General features: G+C 42.3%; 1 protein-coding gene across 4 annotated transcripts in view; it reads left to right on the top strand.

Annotated features, from left to right (window-relative positions):
- b4galnt4a (beta-1,4-N-acetyl-galactosaminyl transferase 4a) overlaps window positions 1–22,271 on the top strand; it is a 691,590-nt gene that overhangs the window by 618,480 nt on the left and 50,839 nt on the right. For all 4 annotated transcript variants that reach the window (XM_060838421.1, XM_060838422.1, XM_060838423.1 and 1 more), the window contains 3 exons: window positions 11,173–11,273; window positions 13,901–13,971; window positions 19,562–20,891. In XM_060838421.1, the coding sequence (XP_060694404.1) occupies window positions 11,173–11,273; window positions 13,901–13,971; window positions 19,562–20,891 (1,502 nt within the window). The remainder of the gene's footprint in view (window positions 1–11,172; window positions 11,274–13,900; window positions 13,972–19,561; window positions 20,892–22,271) is intronic.

Raw genomic sequence — 22,271 nt, forward strand, 5'->3', positions numbered from 1 at the left:
AATTAGAGGGATATGCTGTTTGATATGATCTGTTAATCTTTGGGATATCCAGCCTATATACCTGGGATCACACCAGCACTGAAATTCATTCACCTTTTAACCTTTGTACGTTAAGCGGAATGGCATTTCGGCTTGACGGTAGTATCCTGTTAGCAGTGAATATCATCGGACCTGACAGTTAACTGTCAATTGTTATTATCTGGTGTATTTTCCTTGACAAAGCCTCTCCAATCAAAGTTCACAGATTCGCCTCTCAGATGAACCTGTAAGAACCCATGATACTGTTTAAACAAAGAATTCTCCGCAACTCGTTTTTGTTTTTACGTGAGCCATGGGCATCAGTGGCAAGGTCAGCATTTGTTACTTATCCCAAATTGCCTTTGAGCTGATTTACTGTCTCGCCCACTTCAAAGGGCAGCAGCTGGAGTCAACACTTTTCGAGAACTGGAGTCACATGTAGACCAAGTAATAGTAAAGGTAAAGGACATTAGTGAACCCATTGGGTTTTTTTTTAACAACACTTGACAGTGATTACATAGTAACTACTAAACTTAGCTTTTAATTACAAATTTTGTTGAAGTCAAATTTCACCATCGGCCGTGTTGGGATTTGAATCTATGTCTATATACCATAAACCAAGGGTTCTGAATTACTCCTGCTGCTCGGATGCTGCCTGACCTGCTGTGCTTTTCCAGCACCATCCTTTGCGACTCTGATTTCCAGCGTCTGCAGTCCTCACTTTCTCCTGACTGAATTACTTATCCAGTGGCATTAGCACTACCAAGATTTGAGAAGATTTGTAGCTCAGGTTGGGGTTCTGGATGTAAGTTTGCTCACTGAGCTGGAAGGTCTGTTTTTAGACGTTTCATCATCGTTATTGGCAACATCACCTGTGAGGAGAAAGTGAGGACTGCAGATGCTGGAGATCAGAGCTGAAAAACGTGTTGCTGGAAAAGCACAGCAGGTCAGGCAGCATCCAAGGAGCAGGAGAATCAACATTTTGGGCATAAGCCCTTCTTCAGGAATTCCTGAAGAAGGGCTTATGCCCGAAACGTTGATTCTCCTGCTCCTTGGATGCTGCCTGACCTGCTGTGCTTTTCCAGCAACACATTTTTCAGCGAACGTCATCAGTGAGCCTCCAGTGAAGCACTGATGGTGTTTAGGTTTCTTCGGATTAGTGATGTCATTTCCTTTGGTGACGTCATTTCCAGTGATAGTATAATTTCCTGTTCTTAACAAAAGAACAGGAAATGTCATCACAAAACCAAGGAAACCTAAACACATAAATAAAAAGCCAGCCATGCCACCAGTGCTTCACAAGAGGCTCACTGATGATGTTGCCTAGTATGGTGGTGAAAGATCTGAAAACAAACCTTCCAGCTCAGCGAGCAAACTTGCATCCAAAATATTAGCACTGCACCAAATCCTAACCTTAAATATCACTGTGATAATCTGGGTTTTTTTCTGTGACATCAGTTGAAGGATAGACGTTGGCCAGGACCTCAGGAATAAGCAGTCTGTTCATCTTCCAGAATAGACCCATGGGATCATTTACATCCACCCACATCAACACCATCAGAAACAGATTCTGTTTGCGAAACTTTGCTATATCCACATTGTCTCCTGGGTTTGCTTCATTACAATACTGGCTGCACTTTATAAAGCAATTAACTGGCTGTGATGCAATTTGGGACAGCCTAAGGACATGATAAGGAGCTGTAGAAATGTGTTTTTTTCCCTGCACAATTATACTGTGCCCTCTCTTTCTCTGTACTCAAGCTATTAATCCATCAGCCGCAATATACATTGCAGTTATAGTTAAAATAAGCACTTAACCTTTCTTAGCCTTCTAACTTCCATTTCAATGTTTTCCCTGCTTGTGAAAAACCAGTTTCAGTACAACTTCCATAAATTTGGTAATCCATCGAATCACTCGCCTCTGAACTTCTTAAGTCTTGCAAAAGTCAGAGCAAACATTGTCTTAAAGCTATTGAGGGGACAGTAAGAAAATCATGTTTATTTCTGAGTTAAATCTGCTGGTGATCAAAAAGATGATGTGTAGGATTTGGTCTCGGAGATGGGCACACTGGCAATTTATCGCAAGGGAATGGCAGGCCTCTTACTGCCACCATGTGGAAATAACACCACCTTCCAGGTACTCACCTACTCCAACAGAACCTGGGAGGGTGGTGCGCTGAATTGTCAGACTGCCTGCCCTTGATGTTGATCTTCACGAGTCCACTCTTGGTAATGATACACTCTGCATGCAAACACGTTGACTGACAAGCTCCTGCCTTCTGATCGCCTTGACTCTCCTTAATTGAATATTCATCCCAAAGGTAAGACACTAATTGCTTGCCTCCTGCTAAATTCTGCCAGGCATTGTGCAGTGACATTGCATGAGGTTGATACCCAGAATTGATGCCAATCCTTGAACCTGGCAATGTTGGGAAACTTCAGCTGCTTGAATCTAATTGCATCAATCTGCATCCAATGTATTATTCAACTTGAGCAAAATGCATTTTGCATCCATAAAACTGATTGTTATAATATGGACTTGTCCATATCTGTTTAAAGACAGTGATACATTTATTAACTAAAATGAAAATGTTAAGGTACACTACTGTTCAAGATCTAATAAATGTTCATTCAAAATATATGATTGTATGAATATTTTGTCGATATTGAGAATTTTCCAATGATTAACACTTTTAAACCATTTTCAGGATACCAATAATATTCCAGTGATCGCCACTTGGAATCATTTAGCGTAATTTTCACTGTTTGTTTTGTATAACATCACCAGAACAGGACACAACATATACTATTTGACCTAATCTTTACAAGGGATCGATGTAAATTACCACATTTAAGAAACATTTTCTTCTTTATCAAATGTAGCTGTGGGACAAATTGCAGAAGTTCTTCTGTATTATGGAAGTTTAGAGCAGACGGTGGTTCTGAATAGATGAGCAGAATTTGAAAGTATTTAGATAAATGAAACCTTTATGAAACTTTAAATATGGTGTCAGTTATTGGAAAAGCAAGATAGAAAGATATAAATTAATTAAGTATTTTCCTCAGCTCTATATTTCTTAATTACCATTATAAACATCTGGACCTCAACAGATGGTAAAGGTTTTGATATTGTAGATAAGATGCTGGTCTTGAAATAAATTGCAATTTGTCCTTTTGATTAAAACATTACATTTTAAATAGATATCCATGAAAAAAGCCTCAAATATTAACATTTAACCCTGTATTTTGCATCCTTAAAACTGCTGGTTTAAAAATGGACTTGGTCTATGTATTTTAGTTAATGCGAGAAGGATAAGATGAATGTATACTTTCACACTGTTAGCTGTGACTTGTTATTCCTCGGCAAATACTTATTTTCTAAACAGCTTGTTGTTTTTGTTTTGATGAAACCACCCTTGTAGCTGACTAATAAGAAAATATTTTAAAGAGGATATTGTAACCACTTCTGTGTATAATTACATGTGTGTGTAAATGGGGGAGAAGGAAAGATGCATGTTTACTGAGAAAAATAGTAAGACGGACAAGAAAACAATGACATAAAAGGTGGATCAAGCATCCAGTTCATAATGAAAATGTAAAAGTTTTCATGCATAGGCTTGTTTACATTTAATGCAGTGATATAAGAGGGAAATTAGACAATGTATTTCTCTACCTGCAGTGTGTAAGGGGAAGGTTATGACCATAAAAGTCACAGGCTACCATCAAAAGCAACTGTACCAGCTGATAAGTCACAGTCAATGAGAGGCTATGTCAGTTTGACAAGAGCAAATAAAAGTGTGTGCTATTTCAGGATCAATTTAGCTGCCTATGTGTCCCATTCAACTGAAATTCCAAACACCCACTAATATGGTGTCTACATCACTCCCCCTCCCCATTGGGCCCAAAAGTAGCACATTCGCGTTTTCCTGAACAGTGTACATTTCAAATAAAGCTTACTCTTTCATTGGAGATCCAAGTCACAGAATTGAAGGAATGCACCTCTGAGACTGTTGCACTCCTTCAATACTTCACTGGAGATTTGACTTTGAAAGGTCCATATTTGTAAAAAAAAAATCTGTGTTGCCAAATGTATACGCCGCTGTTTTATATGTGTAAAATTCTATGCAGCTCATGTTTCTGTCATATACAGAGGGACTTCGATTATCCAGCATTCGATTATTTGAATTTCGAATTATTCAAACAAGATCACAAGGTCCCGATACTCGGCTCAGCAGTGTTATCCGGCATTCGATTATACAAACATTTGATAATCTGAACAAAATACTCCCGGCTCGTGTCATTCGGATAATCGGGATTCCTTTGTTTGAACTGTCCAACCATACCAATTTTTATTTTTAATATAAGTTTGTGTCCTTTAAAAATTACTGCCATAGGGAGAAACTAGTACTCTGTATCACAATAGTAATTTTAATCTACGTGAAACTGTTCTATTAAATGGGTTTTGGCACAAAATGGAAGCATTATCTAACTGTTCTGGATTTATTGCAGTATGAACAGACCTTGCTGAAATGTTTCACTCATAGGTCACGCCAGTTTCTTTGGATAAATACAGGCGCCAGAAGAATAGAATCTACTGAATTGTTACATCCCTGTCCTTCCTACAGTTTTGACACTAAGCTCTCCCAACAGAACCTACCTTTTTGTTATATATTCAAACTTTTCTTTCCATCCATTTAACTAACGATTTTATTGTACTTTAAATAGTGACAGCGCTGGAGTTTTACTGCAGGGCATAGAGGAATAATCACTGCAGTTGGTGTAGTATTCATTGCTATTAAAGCCATAACTAATTTATTCTCCATGTTACAGTCATTACTGCCCCCCTCTGGCAGTGAGCTGTTAAAAGTACAATAAAGCCTAAATGATCCCACATAATCAAAGTAACCTTTTTGAGATTGTGACAATGCTGAATCATTAGAAGTGATTGGACCAGGGCTTTTGAATTCTTACAGTGATTGCTGTAACACTGTAGTGTGACAGTAGCTGCTCACCTCCATGTCAGCAGTGTAAAATAGACACCAAAATGCTTTCAAAAATAAATGAAACATTCAATCAGGGAATTCTTAGTTGTGTTGTCTTTACCAATCAGTTCATTGAAAGAGGATGAGTGGAACAGTAGGGATGGTCTGGGAATTTCTCAATCATGTCCCACTGACCAACAGAAGGCCTTGGCATGTGACCATCTGAAATATAGGAGTAAGACACTGAGCACATCAAGAGATGGAATTTGGAACACGTAAAGGCAAAGCTGAAGGTACTGGAAAAAGCACACAAACCTGCAAATGTATCATCTACCTGGCCCTACAGATATCACCTGCCCTGCATGCAGCAAGTCTGCAGATCGGTGAATTGGACTTAGCAGTCAAGTCAGGATCAATTGAACCAGAGTGAAAGCAAGTCATTGTCTAAGAAGACTGATGAAATCCTAAATTTGCAAGGGTCTGGAAAGGAATGATTTTAGGAAGGCGATGGTACAATTATATTTTTTCTCATTAGAATGATGTTGCAAGAAGAATAGAGGCTGTTTTGGCTGCATAGGAAAAATAAGGAAAGAAAATTCAGAAAAGCATTAAATTTCATTGTGGAATATTCTCTTCCATTATTGTTTCTGATGTGCTTCGAATAATAATTTCCAACATTTGATACGCAAAAATTACAACTGACCCAATTGCAAAGATACTATTTGGCATCTTCATCCTTCCCCATTAGTATTGAATTTCTTCTAGTTCCATCCTCTTGGGCATCAATCACTTTCTTTGCTGAGTGACGGGCAGACAATCCTTCAGCCATTAAAACCCTAAACTCTCAGATTCCTCCCTCAACGTTCCTGTTTGCATTTCTTTCAGGTAAAAATCTACTTGTTGCAAGAGTCTCATATTGTAATTCCTCCCGCTAGAACCTAGGAAGAAACATTAGACAAGAGTCATTAATCATCCAAACCTGTTCTGCCATTCAGTTAATCATGATAGCCCTTCATTGTGACTCAATCTAGCGACTTCATCCCAAATTTATAAAGCTTTTATCTAACAAAAACTGAAGCATATATCTAATTTTTTTTAATGACCCAATCTCAAAACTTTTTGGAGATGAAAGACTCAGATTTCCATTTGCTTTTGTATGATGATGTGCTTCCCATAATCCCGCTTTATTCTAGACTCTCCCACCAAAAAATGGAATTTCTTTCTCTCTAACTTCTCAAAAGATTTAAATGCCTCCTTTAGATCTTCTGTATTAAAGAAAAATGAACTTAGCCTGTGCAACCTGTCCTCATCATCTAATCCCTTTCGCCCAGGTATCACTCAGTGAATCCAGTCTGAAGCTAATAGTATCCTTCATGAGGTGTGCTCTGTACAAACAAATATAGTCCTACTGGTGGAATTTAACCAGAGTTCTGCAACAGTAATAGAGCTTCTACCCTTTGTATTCCAGTCGTTTGGATAATGACCAATATTCAATCATCCTTCATTGGCTTTTTCCTCATCTCTGTGTCAATTTTTATCTGATTATATTCCTGTAGAGCCCCTTGAGACATTTTACATTACCCTTTAAATGTCTTTCTCCAGACACTAACAGTGACTAATTAACCGCTCAATCCATTTATACCTGTAGCTTCAATGTCCTTTAGTTAATTGATTTCAATACTCTCTTTTTACCTGACTTTCCTTTTCATCCCGATCTCCTCATGCGTAATTCATGTAAAATATAATTGACATTTTGCCTGCCTTGACTTTGTGCATTTGCCATCATTGTCTGGAAAGGTTCAGTGAGCTCGCTTCCAGCTCAACTCGTTTTCAAAGGATACAACTCCGATGTTAACTTGTCCTCATAATTTAAATCCCTGGGTGCCTTAAATGATCATTGTTGCCTCTATATCCTGTCAGTTGTACAGTGACCAACTTAAGAAGGTCTAGGTGCAATGATTCAGGATTTTGTAGCAGCTTTGTTCTATGTATAATGACTCCACCCAACACCTCCCAAAGTGAGCTGTTTTAAATGCCTTCTGAGCAGAGGCCTTGCCTATTGGTAGTTGATTATTCCTATTCATCCCAATCTAATTATCAGTCTAAGGGGGTGTCCTTTCTTCCTATTTTGAAGGATGCTAGAACACTGACAGCACGATTCCCAAACAGAATGAGATGATTTAATTACTCATTCCTGCACATCTGTGAGTGACTGATATAGAGCTTCGAGGCATTCTTCATATTACGCAACTTGTATGTATCCATCCATCATTTGTGACATTTTGCTGGAGAATTCACTTGCTTTAGTCTGAACGAGGTGCTGCAGTTTTGGCTATGATTCTGTTGGCTGCATTTTGCAGGAACTCTTCTAAAATAGACAGACAGTCTAGACAGTTTACTGGCCTTGCACTGCTTTAAATAGATTCTATTTGCTGAGTAAATAGACTTTGTTTCAGCCCTGCCATAAATCTTGCTTCACCTCCAGCTCATTAGTTGATAAACTGGTGCCAATAGAGACACTGCTATTTGTTGGCAATTTCTACACAGCTAAGAAGCATGTAGCACTGTGGACAAATTTCATTGGTTTGTGTCATTCATCGAAGATAATTATTTTTACAAATTAATTGAATAAAAAAAGATTTCGAGTTTACGGTATACTGCCAGGTGAGTTTTTGCTCAGGTAGCAAGCCCATCACCTTCCCGCAAACCTCGACCCAATCCCCATGAGGCGCGGCTGATGAGTAAGGCTCCCAGTCACCTCAAGCCCATTAAGCGGCCAGCTGTCCTCCACTTAATGCCCTTAATCTGCTTCTATTGCCATAATACTCCAAGCAGTGGAATGCGAAGAACATTTTCTCATTCTAGTTGATGAAAGGCTGGGAAGAAAGTGGTGATACGTTCTCTTAGGGGGGTGTACTGCATGTGACAGTAGCACATTTCCCCTGACCATACCCCCATGCCCTCAACTGCCCAATCCCTCCCAATGAAAAAGGCACAGGACTGTCATATCTGTGACACTTCTTTGTCCAACTACGAGAAGCTCCAGCAGCAGGCACTATTGAGTTCTGCCAACACTGGGACTGCAAGAGTGGCTGACAAACCTAGCTGGAGGTGCACAGAACTGACCCTCAGCCTGTTAAGGCTATCCTCAGTGTGTCAACAACTGGTGGAGACAAGCCCCATAAAACCCAAATCAGAGTTTTATAATGGACATCTCTTGTGAGTAAGAATTGTAAACCATTATACTGAGACCATTTGGTCCATCAAGTCAGTGCTGATAGCTTTTTTCTTGTGAACTAAATTCCAGTCTGCTGCTAACCTCCATGCTTTTCTTTGTTGAGAATACATCAAATTTGTTGTTATGGAGCCCGTTGCAACATTAGTTTATGAAATGGAATGCAATACAATAGCCATCTTTTATACAATATTTTTCTAACTGTTTAACTTATTATGTACTAATATTCAATTGATTAGGATATTGGTTAGCTGGCTGAATAGCTGGTTTGTGATGCAGAGTGATGCCAACAGCGTAGGTTCAATTCCCACACCAACTGAAGTTACTATGGGAGACTCTCCTTTTCAACCTTGGATCTTGCCTGAGGCGCGGTGACCCTCAGGTTAAACATGCGAGGTCCAATGAGAGATGTCTCTTAAAACCATGGTGACATTACTCCTGTTTGTGTAATTGGAGCCCGGTGTGCAGTGGCATACCACAGGGAACAATATTGAGTTTCTCATTGTTTGTGATATTCATAAATGACGTGGATGAGAATGTTGGTGGGGGGTGATGATGAGTTGGTTTGCAGATGACACAAAGATTGTCTGGGTGGTGGTCAGTGAGGAGGAAGCTGTTAGGTAACAGCAAGATATAAACGGCTTGGTCAGGTGGGCAGATCAGTGGCAAATGGAATTTAATCCTGAGCAATGTGGGGCAAGATACTTTGGAAGAAGGAACACAACAAGGGAATACTCAATGAATGGCAAGACACTACGAAGCTAAGAGGAACACAGTCATCTTGGGGTGCTTATCGAAAGATCCCTGAACATGACAGGATAGGTTAGTAGGGTAGTAAAGAAGGCATCTAGGACATTTGCCGTTATCAGTTGTGGCATAGATTATAAAAGCAGGGAGATCATGTTGGAGTCAATAAAATGTTGAGCTGAAAAAACGCAGCAGGTCAGACAGCATTGGAGGAGCAGGAAAGTTGAGGTTTTTGATCAGAACCCTACCTGGTGAAGGGTCCTGACCCCGAAATATTGATTTTCCTGCTCCTCTGATGCTGTACAACCTGCTGTGTTTTGCCAGCTCCACGTTTTGTCAACTCTGACTTCCAGCACCTACAGTCCTTGCTATCTCTGAGATCATGTTGGAGCTATACTGAACTTCGGTTAGGCCCCAGCTGGAGTACTATGTGCAGTTCTGGCCACTGTACTGGAGGAAGAATGTGATTACACTGGACTGTTTGCAGAGAAGATTGACCAGGATGTTGCCTGGGACGTAGTGTTTCAGCCATGAATAGAGGCTTGGATAAGCTCAGGTTGTTTTCTTTGGAGCAGAGAAGGTTGAGGGAGGACTTGAGTGAGGTGTATAAGATTATAACGGGCATGGGCAGAGTTGATAGAAAGCAGCTAATCACTTTAGGTGAAAGGTCAAAACAAGTGGGCGTAATGTTAAGATGAAAAATCTTTTCCAGTCAGAGGATGGTGGGAATCTGCAATGCACAGCCTGGGAAGTTCGTTGAGGTAGAAAATCTCACAAACTTTAATAAGTACTTGAATGTGATGACACTTCAAGAGCACATCCAAGGTTATCAGCCAAATACAGGAAAGTAGGACTAGTGTAAGAAGTAGTGCAATTTTGGCAGTACAGACTCACTAGGCCAAAGGATCTCTTCTGCACCGTATGGTTCTATGATACTGACTCGCAGACCAATGGAAATAAGCTACTACTATTCATCTTGATCATAACCCTTCATGGCTTCGAAGAGCTCAATTTTGCTCGCTCATTTGAAAATGAATAGCTTTAAATTCTCAATGAACCGTTTTATAGCTGTGTGTCCTCACATCCTGAGAATAATGGCAATCGGTGTGAAAACGATGAAAAATTGAACTTCGACCCTTCAGGTTCAAAAGCTATGTGTAGTAGCAAGCGGGAAATATTCGGGGAATCGGAGCTGAGCCTCCACAGTTGGTTTAATGGAAGATGCCAGCCGTGGCTTGATGGTAGCATTCCTGCAGCTAACTGAGAGAGCTGTGTTCAAGCTGCACTCCCGAGACTAACACATGTCATCTCGATTTGGAGATGCCGGTGTTGGACTGGGGTGTACAAAGTTAAAAATCACACAACACCAGGTTATAGTCCAACAGGTTTAATTGGAAGCACGTTAGCTTTCGAAGCACTGCTCCTTTATCAGGTGATTGTCACAATCACCTGATGAAGGAGTGTCGCTCCGAAAGCTAGTGTGCTTCCAATTAAACATGTAATCTCGGTTGGTATCCCAGTAGAGTACTGAGGAGTGCAATACTGACAGCACTGCTGGAGGGGCTATCTTTTGAATGAGACTGAGCCCCATCTTGCAAGACCCTATGGCACTATTTAAAAAAGAACAAACATTTCTCCCCAGAGTCCCAGCTGATACTTATCCCTCAACCCTCATCTCTAAAACCAGATTTAGTCAATATTCCTTGCTATTTATATAACCTTGGTGTGAGCAAATTGGCCACTTAATCCCTATCCTACTTCAATGGCTTCAACACTAACGTTATTTGCTTTGGGACATTCTGAAGCAACAATATGAGCCACAGAAATTCATTCTGTTCTTCAGTGTAAAGGCAAGTTGTCATAGTGAACACAGGCAGGGAAGTTGAAATATAAAGTCTTTGAATTCTGACAGTGACATCAATTAGAAAAGCCCTCCATTTATAACAATACTTTCCCAGAGGCTGTTCTAGTCTTCTTATAATAGAAATGGTGAAAGGCGACCAGAGCCTTGACATAATCAAATCTACCACCATTTCCAGGGAAGATTCTACCCGAGTTACTGCAGTCAGACCTTCACAGAACTTCACAGCCAGAATGTTTTCCCATTGTGTGCAGTTGGAAGACATTGTTTTCCAGACCGATCCCAGGGATGAATACAGTCCTCACCATGTTGTTTGTGTTCTCTTGCAGGTCTACTTGTCCTATGTCTATCCAAATGACTTCACCAGGCTCACTCATATGGAAACAGAGAATAAGTGTTTCTACCGGGAGAGCCCTTTGTATTTGGAAAAGTAAGGACCCATTAGTGAAGTTTAAAAAAGAGAATGCAAGAGGCATTAGATTGAAACAACAGTGCAACAGAAAAGCATGTATTTATTTTATAAAGCATTGAATAGGCAGAATGATTTAGCTTTGAGGCAAAGTTGAGGATTAATCCATTGAACTGGAATTCAGGTTGTTCGCAAGCCCATTCTATTTTGCTTTAAATGCATAAAATATTCTGTCTTTGCTGCATTTGTGCTGCTTGTGTCAATTAATCTGATACTCTTTAATAAAATCACCAAGGGCCTTATAATTTGAGTTGCTAACTGTCCTCTTTTGGAGTAGTTTTTTGTATTTAATTGGGCTGTGAGTAAATTCTAAAATATAACCAATGTAACCTCGACTTCACAGCCTAAGTGCTTTCTACTTCTTTGGTCGACTCCTGAGCAGCTCCATCTTTAAAGATGCCTCCTAACCAGTATAAAAAGAACTGCAGCTGCGTTGTGAACTTATAGCCACAACCACTCCTTCAGCTACCCCTGATGCCTGTTACAAACAAGAGTCAATAGAATAGATATGGTAGAAGCCATGGTTCCTTTATTTGCATGCAGTTAATACCCACTAAACTGGCCCTCAGAAATTGGCAGGAAGGCTGGGATGCCTTGGACCACACTTCCTAGTACTCATCTGGGGTGAAGTCAGTTTTGGGAGCGGCTCAGTGGTTAGCATTGCTGCCTCACAGCACCAGGGGCCCGGGTTCAATTCCAGCCTGGGCGACTGTCTATGTGGATTTTGCATACTGTCCTGTGTCTGCGTGGGTTTGCTCCGAGTGCTCCTGACTCCTCTCACAGTCTGCGGTTGTGCAGGTTCGGTGGATTGGGCCACATTAAATTGCCCATAGTGTCCAGGGATGTGCAGGACAGGTGGATTAGTCATGAGAAATGCAGGGTTACACGGATAGGATGGGTCTGTGTGGAATGCACTTCAGGGGGTCAGTGTGGATTCAATGGGCCGAATAGCCTGCTTCTACACTGGAGGGATTCTATAATTCCATGATCTATTCCTCTGCCTGACAGCCCAACAAGAGGACGGAGGGCATTTTGGAAAGCCAAGGCCTGTCTGTTTCTCTTTAAATAAAAAAAAAAGTTCATTTCATTCCCCAGAAACCTTTCTGAATTATGATGTATGGGTGTTAGGTTAGTAATGGTGTCAGCGATGTGTCAACAGCAAATATTGCCACACAAGCCATATTCTACTGAGTGCTCCTATCCCCATCAGACTTTGCAACCTGTTTTTCCTATGTTATACTAAAACTGGCGTATATTAAATAAACAAGTATATTCTGGAGTTCCCATCAAACAATTGCCTGAGTAAAGTAATATCAAAACCTCATCTTTGCTTCAAATCCTACAGCTAAAAATGCAAACAAAAGCACTCAAACTCATAACGTAATTGAACATTTCTGCAAATTAAAATAGTGAAGATTAAATTTTATAATTAGCTATAAATGTGTAAGATTTTCACTTGGACAGAGTGATGATTAAATTTGTTTGCACATCTCTCGCTTTCTCACTGGTCTGTGACTTGCATTACAGATTTCTTATCAATAATCAGCAGCGCTAGGATAGCTAATTAGATTATGGATGTATGGATTTATATTTTGAAACACTGGATTAATTTATTTACTGTACATAAATATATTTCCTCTTCGTTGTCTGTCATCGTCTCAACAACATGGTAGCAACTTTGATATGAAATAGTGGCAGGATCTAAGTGTAAATGAAGTTCTGTAGGTATGTTGCAAGAGAGAGCTTCCTTCAGTCTTATCCATCACATCACAGTTATATTGATATTTTTGAGATTAATCCCTTAAATATATTTCTTTTCACAATTGAATATGCATCACAAGCCACTGAAGCTTTGTAACTCAGACCTTGGAGTGCAAGTTCATAGCTCCTTGAAAGTGGAGTCACAGGTAGATAGGATAGTGAAGAAGGCATTTAGTATGCTTTCCTTTATTGGTCAGAGTATTGAGTACAGGAGTTGGGAGGTCATGTTGCGGCTGTGCAGGACATTGGTTAGGCCACCGTTGGAATATTGCATGCAATTCTGGTTTCATTCCTATCTGAAAGATGTTGTGAAACTTGAAAGGGGTCAGAAAAGATTTACAAGAATGTTGCCAGGTTTGGAGGATTTGAGCTATAGGGAGAGGCTGAAGAGGCTAGGGCTATTTTCCCTGGAGCCTCGGAGGTTGAGAGGTGACCTTATAGAGGGGCATGGATAGGATAAATAGACAAAGTCTTTTCCCTGGGGTCAGGGAGTCCAGAACTAGAGGGCATAGGTTTAGGGTGAGAGGGGAAGATATAAAAGAGACCTAAGGGGCAACTTTTTCATACAGAGGTGGAACATGTATGGAATGAGCTGTCAGAGGAAGTGGTGGCAGCTGGTACAATTGCAACATTTAAGAGGCATTTGGATGGATATATGGATAGGAAGGATTTGGAGGGATATGGACCGGGTGCTGGCAGGTGGGACTAGATTGGGTTGGGATATCTGGTCGGCATGGACAGGTTGGACTGAAGGGTCTGTTTCCATGCTGTACATCTCTATGACTCTACGCTTTGATTGAAAGCTTCTGTCCTTTCTCTCCCAATAGATTTGGATTTTACAAGTACATGAAGATGGATGAAGAGGAAGACAAGCCATTCATGTTTGACAATCCAGAGGGTAAGCCAGTGGTTATTCAGAACTGAGTAGAATGTATGGCAGCCAACAGGTCAATGCTGATGTTTATGCTTCACATGAGTATTCTCCCACTTCAATTCCTATCCACAAATTCTTGGATTCCTTTCTCCTGCAATGTACTTCTTGAGTAACGTCAAAGTAAATACAAGGAATACTGGATATGCTTCTTTGGTCTGCTCTTGAATTAATTGACATGTGTCCATTGTTGGTGGCATCATATACCATTTGCATGAAACTACACAGAGCCTAGATCAAATACAGAATAGAAGTCTCTCTGTAATGCCCCCAACATAATTCATATATAAAGTTTAAATGCTTTCAATAGAGAGATATCTGCAAATTCCAATGCAGTCATCTGTGAAGAACCTCAAAATAAAACTTCAGGAGTCACAGCTGGTCAAGATAAATGGGAGAAACAGGATCTCGGATTTACAAATAGAGATAGAATGTAATTAAAAGCAAGGAAGTTATCTTAAATATAAATGGAATTATGAATGTACTTCAGCTGAAGTATTGTGTCCCATTCTGTGCACTGCAGTTTTGAAGGGTTTGCAGTTTTGAGAATGAGGACTTGCTCTACATGGATCGATTGGACAAGCTGGGTTGTCCTTTTTAGGTAATGGAAGGTTGGGTGGAAATTTAATCCAGGCATTTAAAATCCTGAGAGTTCTAAACAGAGTAGGTAGGAAGAAACTGTTGCTGTTCGTGGGAAAACGTGAACCATAATATACTGAATTAAAATAATTGGCAAAATAGCCATCACAACATGTGGAAAATCTAGAAAAATTAGTATGGGGGCAGATTCATTTACAGCCTTTGAAAGAAACTTGGATAAATACCCAAAGAGTGAAAAACTACAAAGAAAAGGGAGAGAGAGACATAGGATGGGGTGAGATGCTTCTTCTGCATTGTAGCTGCTCTCTCATTTGATGACTGATTGGAAAATGGTTCATTTTGAGTGATAAAAAAAATCAAATAAATCCAAACTCCACCAGAAAGAAAAAGTAAACAAAAAAAAACGTAAAAGCAAATACTGAAAGGCAAATTGGCATTGTTGTGATAACGCAACCTCGATAACATTTGTTAGCAAGCATTTCAGTATTTATAAACCAGCTAAAACTTACTTGATATCCTTGTGACTCAGTCTGTTAAACTTATAATGGTTTAACTTATTCACAGAACTCACATAATTTCAAAGTGTTTTCTTGTTTAAAGAGCATTTCTTATTCTGCCAGAATGATCAGCCATTGAAATGGGCAAGAAAAAAAATGGCTGAATTATCCCCCATCTACCACCATTACTGGGGTCCCAAAACCCATGGTAAAATCATGCCCACTGTTTTTACATACAACTGGATGCAAAAGAGAGATGCCCCACCAAAGTGGGCACCATACCATCACTGATTACAGCACTATAGAAACCGCAAAATAATATGGATTTCCAGCCACTTTTACTACAGCTCATGAAGGATACCTGTGCTGATCCAGAAAGGCTGAGCATGCATTTAAGTGCAATCCCTGTGACTGGCGTTCTTTATAGGGCCAGTTATCCAGATGCAAGCAAGGTGCCCTCTCCTTAATTATGGTCTTGGAAAGTTGGGGTGGAAGTCCTGGAGATTGTTTTCAGAGATTTGCCGATGAGTTTATGCATCCATTCAGGAAGGAGAGAGGGGTTTGTCATCTGTAGTCTGCAAGGTGTTTGGGAATTGTTGTTGCAGCATCAGGGTCTATAAGATGACCAACTAATGCAGCTAAAATAACCTGTCACCCTTTATTTACACATGGAGAGTCCTTGATACTGATCCAGCTTCCTCAGAGCCAGCTCTCAGAGTGAGCCAAACTTCTGACCCTCCTGTTTATATCTGTCAGTCCAGGCTCCCTGATTGGACAGAATTAACTACCCCAATCAGAGAACTCCTGTTTTATGAGGTCCACCTGGCTGACCTCATTACAAACACGACAGCAACAGAGTGGGAATACTCTGCAAATCGGGCAGAGGAGCAGCGCCCTCCACAGAAAGCTTTACCCATCACAACTTTCATGTCGATGAGAAGTGGGCAACATCTCCAAGTATCCCACCTATTGACATATCCAGGAGCCAACAGGAGAGACACAATGTAAGTAGGGTGAGAGGGCAAAGATTTAAAGGGCCTAAAGGGCAACGTTTCCACGCAGAGGATGGTGCATTTATGGAATGAGCTGCCAGAGGAATTGGTGGAGGCTGGTAGAATTATAACATCTAAAAGGCATCTTAATGGGTATTTGGATAGGAAGGGTTTAGAGCGAAATGGGTCAAGTGCTGGCAAATGGCACTGGATTTGTTTAGGATATCTGGTCAGCTTGGATGAGTTGGAAGAAGAGTTTGCTTCCATGCTGTACATCTCTATGACTGTATGTGAATTTACCACATTGCTGATGGTGGACTGAACCATTGATTACATGGACATGCTCCTTTGGGTAGAGGTATAGAAACTTCAATGGTTATCACTCTACTAATGTGTAGTTGGTATGCAGTCATGCACAGTACACCACATCCTGAATAACTGCTACAATAGTGGCATCTAATATATCTTCAATCTGAGGAAGTCTGCAGTTCTCACTCTCATGGCTTCTCCAAGAACAAGTTGCTTGAGGATGAATAATAAGAACCTCCCTCCCACCCCACCTATCCTCCCATCCCAACCCACTCTGCACAGTGCTCATGTTTTCCCTCTACTAGCCAATCGCAATGGGCAAAACTGAGACCCATCAGAAACACCTTAATGCAGCTGATTTGCATGCTGTTGAGCAACTTCTGGTGCCAGGATGGCTCTGAGGGAGCCCTGCAGTACGTGTCTGACAATATCTCCAAGTGTCTGGTAGACTGCTTAGTCCTTCACCCCATTGCATCATGAAGGGGCAACCATCACCACAGGAGCACAGAAGCAACCTTGGGCGAAGGAAGAGGCGGTGGTGACATATGCTGTATTCAGTGTGCTAGGGGCTCTTGCTCAACCTCCACTTCCATTAAACTAGATTCTTTTAGCCTCATTGTTCCTCTACACTTCCCCTCACCATTAATCTGGGACTCTCCCTTGGCCAAGACCATCAATGAAGACAGGCAGCAGCAAACTCTCTGTAACATCCAAAAACATGTTCGTTTGTTCAAATGAAGTGAATGACTCTCCTAGTACATTTCCCTAGTGCCTGTTTTGTGAGTAATCCTGCCTGTCCTAGTGCTTTCAAACAGTACTCTCTCAGCGTGACCACTGACTTTCACTGAGATGTCCTTGCAGGAGCCCTTGACCAGCTCTGGGTGCTGAGGACTTTGCCTCAGTAGGTAAGCAGTAAGTCAGACAGCATTTGCAGCCAGGGCTGACTGGTTAACAAGAGGGTTATTGGCAGAAATGCTGCCCCTCCAGAGAAAGGGCTGCTGGTGGCAGTAACCTGAGTGTGGGTGACAGTAAGTGTGGAAGCTGAGGCCCCAGTCTGCCCTTCTGCTGCAGTGCTGAGCCATTGGGTGGCCTCTGGCTGTGCTGCACTATACATTAGGGCTGTTGCATTGTGCCCAGTTATGTACAGAGTTGGCTATCACGTCTATGCAGGAAAGGATGAGTTCCAAGCTCTAGCTATTCCATGTGCCACAATGGATCCAGATGCCTCCATTTTCCTTGTACTGACAGAAAGCTGCCTGGCAGTCTTGCTTCTGCCTCAAATGTTTCGCTGTGCATTCTCCACATAGGCCGTCCCACCAGAGTCCTCACCTGGGCTCTGTCTCAGTCAGAGCTGTCCCTAACCTCTCTCCCTGGGGAGCTGATGTGCTCACTATCCATTCCGTACAGGTGTAGTGACCCATCATGTGCAGGGCCGGACTCTGCGCAAGTTTCTAAAGGTTCAGCAAAGCCGCTGTCTGAACTGGGAGCTGCAAGTGATGAGACTAGGCCTTCATCATTCAGGGGCCGCTGCTCTCTGTCCTCATCCTCCTGCTGCTGCACACAAGGCAGTTCTTGTGAACCTGAAAATAGAAAATCAGACAGGAAACGTTGACGTCAGGGAAAGGCAAGAGAATCTGAGGCACAGCACAGCTAGCCCATCACGTCAGGTAACAGGGAGATTGAGCTGGAAACTGAGTTGCAGGAACTTACACTGGGTTATATCAGTGTTGCTGGATGATCAGAGCTGTGCCACAGCATAGCTGCTATACGGAGAAACCTGTCTCCTGTCAAGCTGACTGTGTCCCTGGCCTCCACCTATTGCACCTTTGTTCTTATGACACCTCTCCTCGCATGCGAGGGCAGAAGGTCAATGACTGTGCATGGTGTTTGGGTGAGGTGTCTGCCAGTGGTACGTGGAGGCAGTGAAAGGTGGGTGTGGGGTGTGGGACCAGTAGAGTCTCTGAAATGTGGAGGTGAGTCCTGAATGCTTCGAACTGCTGGTGAATGACAGATGGGGATGGTGGTGAATTAAGCAAGCTGGTAGTCAGTCGTGGGGTGGATTTGAAATTTCCTTTGAAGGTGCATTCATTGACTATGGGGAGATCATTAAATTTCTTCCAGCCTTGCAGCCTAATCCTCATGTCCATACTTCTGGGGTTCTACACTTTCGGCGCCAATTTCCACTCCCTTTGAAAGGTGTTCCCCTTTGTAGATTTTTGGCTTCCTCCAAGAACATGACCTCTCTTCTACCATCACCCTGCATGACTAAAGCCAGCAAAATCACATCTAGAGACCCAAACAATGTCCAGCTGGGGGAGTTTGAATTCAGTAAGTATCTGGAATTCAGAGTCTAGTGATGACCGTGAATCCATTGTCAATTGTCTAAAAAACCCATCTGGTTGACTAATGCCATTTAGGGAAAGGAACTGCCATCCTTACCCAGTCTGGCCTACATGTGACTCCAGGCCCACAAAAGGTCAGTGACTGTGCATAGTGTTTGGATGTTTGTCTGCTAGCGGTACGTGGAGGCAGTGAAAGGTTGCTGTGGGCCTGGAGTCACATGTAGGCCAGACTGGGTATGGATGGCAGTTCCCTTCCCTAAACCCCCGCGTTTCAGAGACTCTACTGTTCCCACACCTCACTTTCACTGCCTCCACTGGCAGACATCCCACCCAAACACTATGCACAGTCACTGACCTTCTCTGGGCAATCAGGGATGGGCAATAAATGCTTGCCCAACCAGTGATGCCCTCATCCCATGAATGAATAACAGAAGAAAGAAAAATGGGGAACTCTCTCTCTCTCTCTCTTTCTCTCCCTGTTTCATTAACTCCTTTTCCAATGGTAGCACTGGCTTTCCTTCAGTGCAGCTTCCCTTTAAAAAGAAAGACTGCCTTTTGGAGCTGAGGACTTACTGGACAGTGCCTTAGAACACTGATAGGCTTCATGTCGAGAGTCTGGTCAACCCATAACATAGGCTGCCCTGAGCTGTTCACTTAAACTGTTCAAATTAGGAGACAGCGCAATTGCAATCCATGACTTGGATGTCTGGAAATGGATGTAAATGTAATTTTGAATCCAGTTCTTTTATATTGTGGTACTGCTCAATCACTTCCAAACAGTCATTTTCTTTTTCTCTCTGTAATTTGGGTTCTGTAGATTTCCCAGAAGAATCAGAAGGCATAGACACTGAATCCATACTCAGTGATAGTCAGGTAACATGGAGCAAGAGTAATGTGAAAGATCGTGAAAATGGCAGCCTCGCTCAGGACCAAGTGACTGCTGAGAGGAAACTTTTGCCGTTGGCGGCGGAAAACAGGAATGGCCTTGATGATGACGCGTTCGGCCATAAGAAAAGGTCGACGTCCAGAGAGCATCATACTGTCCAATTGCAAAAGAAGGCCTTCAATCCAATTCCTCAGGGAGATAATGTGCCCCCATCTGCGGCTGCCTACGACAGTCAGGAAACGGGCATCTTTCACAAGCTAAGCAGCAGGCGGAGCAGGTCCCTGACCTGGGCGAAGTTCACCCCGGAAGAGTTGAGTAAGAAGCCGGCCAACCAGTCAGCTCTGTCCAAGCTGGGGAAAGGGAGCGTGCTCAACTTGCAGCCCCAGATTTCTATCCCTTTCGTCCCCAGCAAAACCAAGCAGTTTTTGAGTAACTCGGCTCATGCTGGTCTCCATAAAAAAAGATTTGGCGAGCCCAAGAAGCTGCAGAACAAAATCTACGTGACCAGGCCCCAGGAGAAAAAGAAAAGGACACTACAGGCTGAGAAGACCAAGGAGTTGTTCCCCGGAATGAACGTTCTTCCCAGCACAAAGATCGTGGGACTGCCAGACACAGCTACGGAGAGGAAAATGGTCTCGATGTCAAGGGGGAGGAAAACAACACCGTACCTCAGGAATAAAATCTTTTGGTTCAATAGCAACACCTCGCAGGAGGAGAGGGAGGTGCCAGATACCAATAATGGCGCACTCCGCAGTTCAGCCACCCAAAAGAGAAACTGGAAGGCACTGCAAGAAAATCTGGAGCAGCCTCAGGGTGACAGGAACAGAGACAGCGTAGTGGCAACACCCGAAATCCACCTTCTGAGTGAGGAGATCTTGGGCAAGGAAGAGGCCACGCTTCATGATGAAGGAAAGGATCCCAAATCAACCGGCGTTGCTGTTGGCGACGGCGCTGAAGAGACGCCCTACTGGAAGCCTGACGATCTGAGTGAGCCACAACAAACCTATACCGACCAGTTTGAGATGACCGACGATGGAATGTCAGATTACAGTTATGAGGATCCTGAGCCACAGAGAGGCTGGACAGAGGAGACCATAAACTGGCAACGGACGTTCAGCGTCAGCGCCATGGATTTTGAGCTCCTGCGGTCGGACTGGAATGATCTACGGTGCAACGTTTCAGGCAACCTGCAACTGAGCGAGAGTGAGGTGGTGGACGTTCTCGCCCAGTACATGGAGAAGCTGAATGAGAAAAATGGCGGGTAAATATTTTCAGACTGCTCCGATGTACATCTTATGTATTAGAAAGTCTTGTTCTTTCTTGCCATGGTCTCCTTAAAGGTTGCCAAATAATAATCCTAGTTCTGTTGCTAAAAATGTAGAATCATAGAATCCCTAAAGTATGGAAGCAGGTCATCACGTCTGCGCTGACCCTCTGAAGAGCATCCCACCCATACCCATCCCATCCCCATAACCCTGCATTTCCCATGCTAATCCACCTAACCTGAACATCTTTGGACTGTGGGAGAAAACCAGTGCTCCCAGAGGAAACCCATGCAGACACGGGGAGAATGTGCTAACTCCACACAGGCACCCAAGGCTGGAATTGAACCCAGGTCCCTGAGGCAGCAGTGCTTACCACTGAACCACCGTGCCACCCCAATGTACCTTAATCCTGATGGAATTTATTTTCCTGCCTTTCTCTGATCTCCAAGTGCAGCAATGCAAATGGTCTTACTACTGAGGAAAATTGTATGCCATGGATTGATGTTCTAGGCACTAGGAATCGAATTGGTATTACTTACATGTCAGAGTGATGAAAGGCCATTTTTGCAATTTATTGTTGGGCTGGATGGGAGAGTGTAGGAGTGTAATGGATCTGCACTTTGTCCTGGTGCTTAGACTGTAAGAGGGTGATGCAAATGAACTTCTGTCTTTGAATTCCCCAACTGGATCAGTACTTGTCCCCTTTTGAACATTGTTCCCCCACCTCTGTCACCAAGGGATACACCATCCTCCTGGAGTACTAGTAAAATGAGTGTTGGAGGATTAATGATGTGGAGGAAATTGGAGAGAAAGAGGGTGAAAAGCTCCTGGAAAACACACTCTCATGCCTTTGTGTTGGATGCTCATTTTAGCAACAAGGTGTGAAAGGTCAACTTCTGTAAAGGGAGCCATGCCCTTTGTAGAAACTGACACAAAACAATAAAACAAATGTTTGTAACAGAATTGAAAAAGGGTCACGTGACCCGAGACACTAACTCTTGAGTTTTCTCCATAAATGCTGCCAGACCTGCTGAGTTTCTCCAGCAATTTCTGTTTCGATTTCTGACTTCCATCATCTTTTTTTTGTTAAATCAATTTATGTGTTTACCTTATGCTAAACAATGTGGCGTCATACTGTTTAATAGTGGATTGATGCTAACCTAAGTTTAGCAAGGAAATATTGAGACAATTATAAGACAATTGTTGGAGCATTTCTTTTCAGCATCAACAGAAAATACATATACATAACCTTGAAACTTCTTCAACATCAACCACGTATGTTTGTTCAGCTTCCTAATACTCAATGGCAGTAATACCTTCAAATCATACCTGTACAGTTTCCCAGTGAAAATATCATCAACAATCATCTCTAAATT

Source organism: Hemiscyllium ocellatum, chromosome 18, assembly GCF_020745735.1.
Source record: "Hemiscyllium ocellatum isolate sHemOce1 chromosome 18, sHemOce1.pat.X.cur, whole genome shotgun sequence".
Taxonomy (NCBI): domain Eukaryota; kingdom Metazoa; phylum Chordata; class Chondrichthyes; order Orectolobiformes; family Hemiscylliidae; genus Hemiscyllium; species Hemiscyllium ocellatum.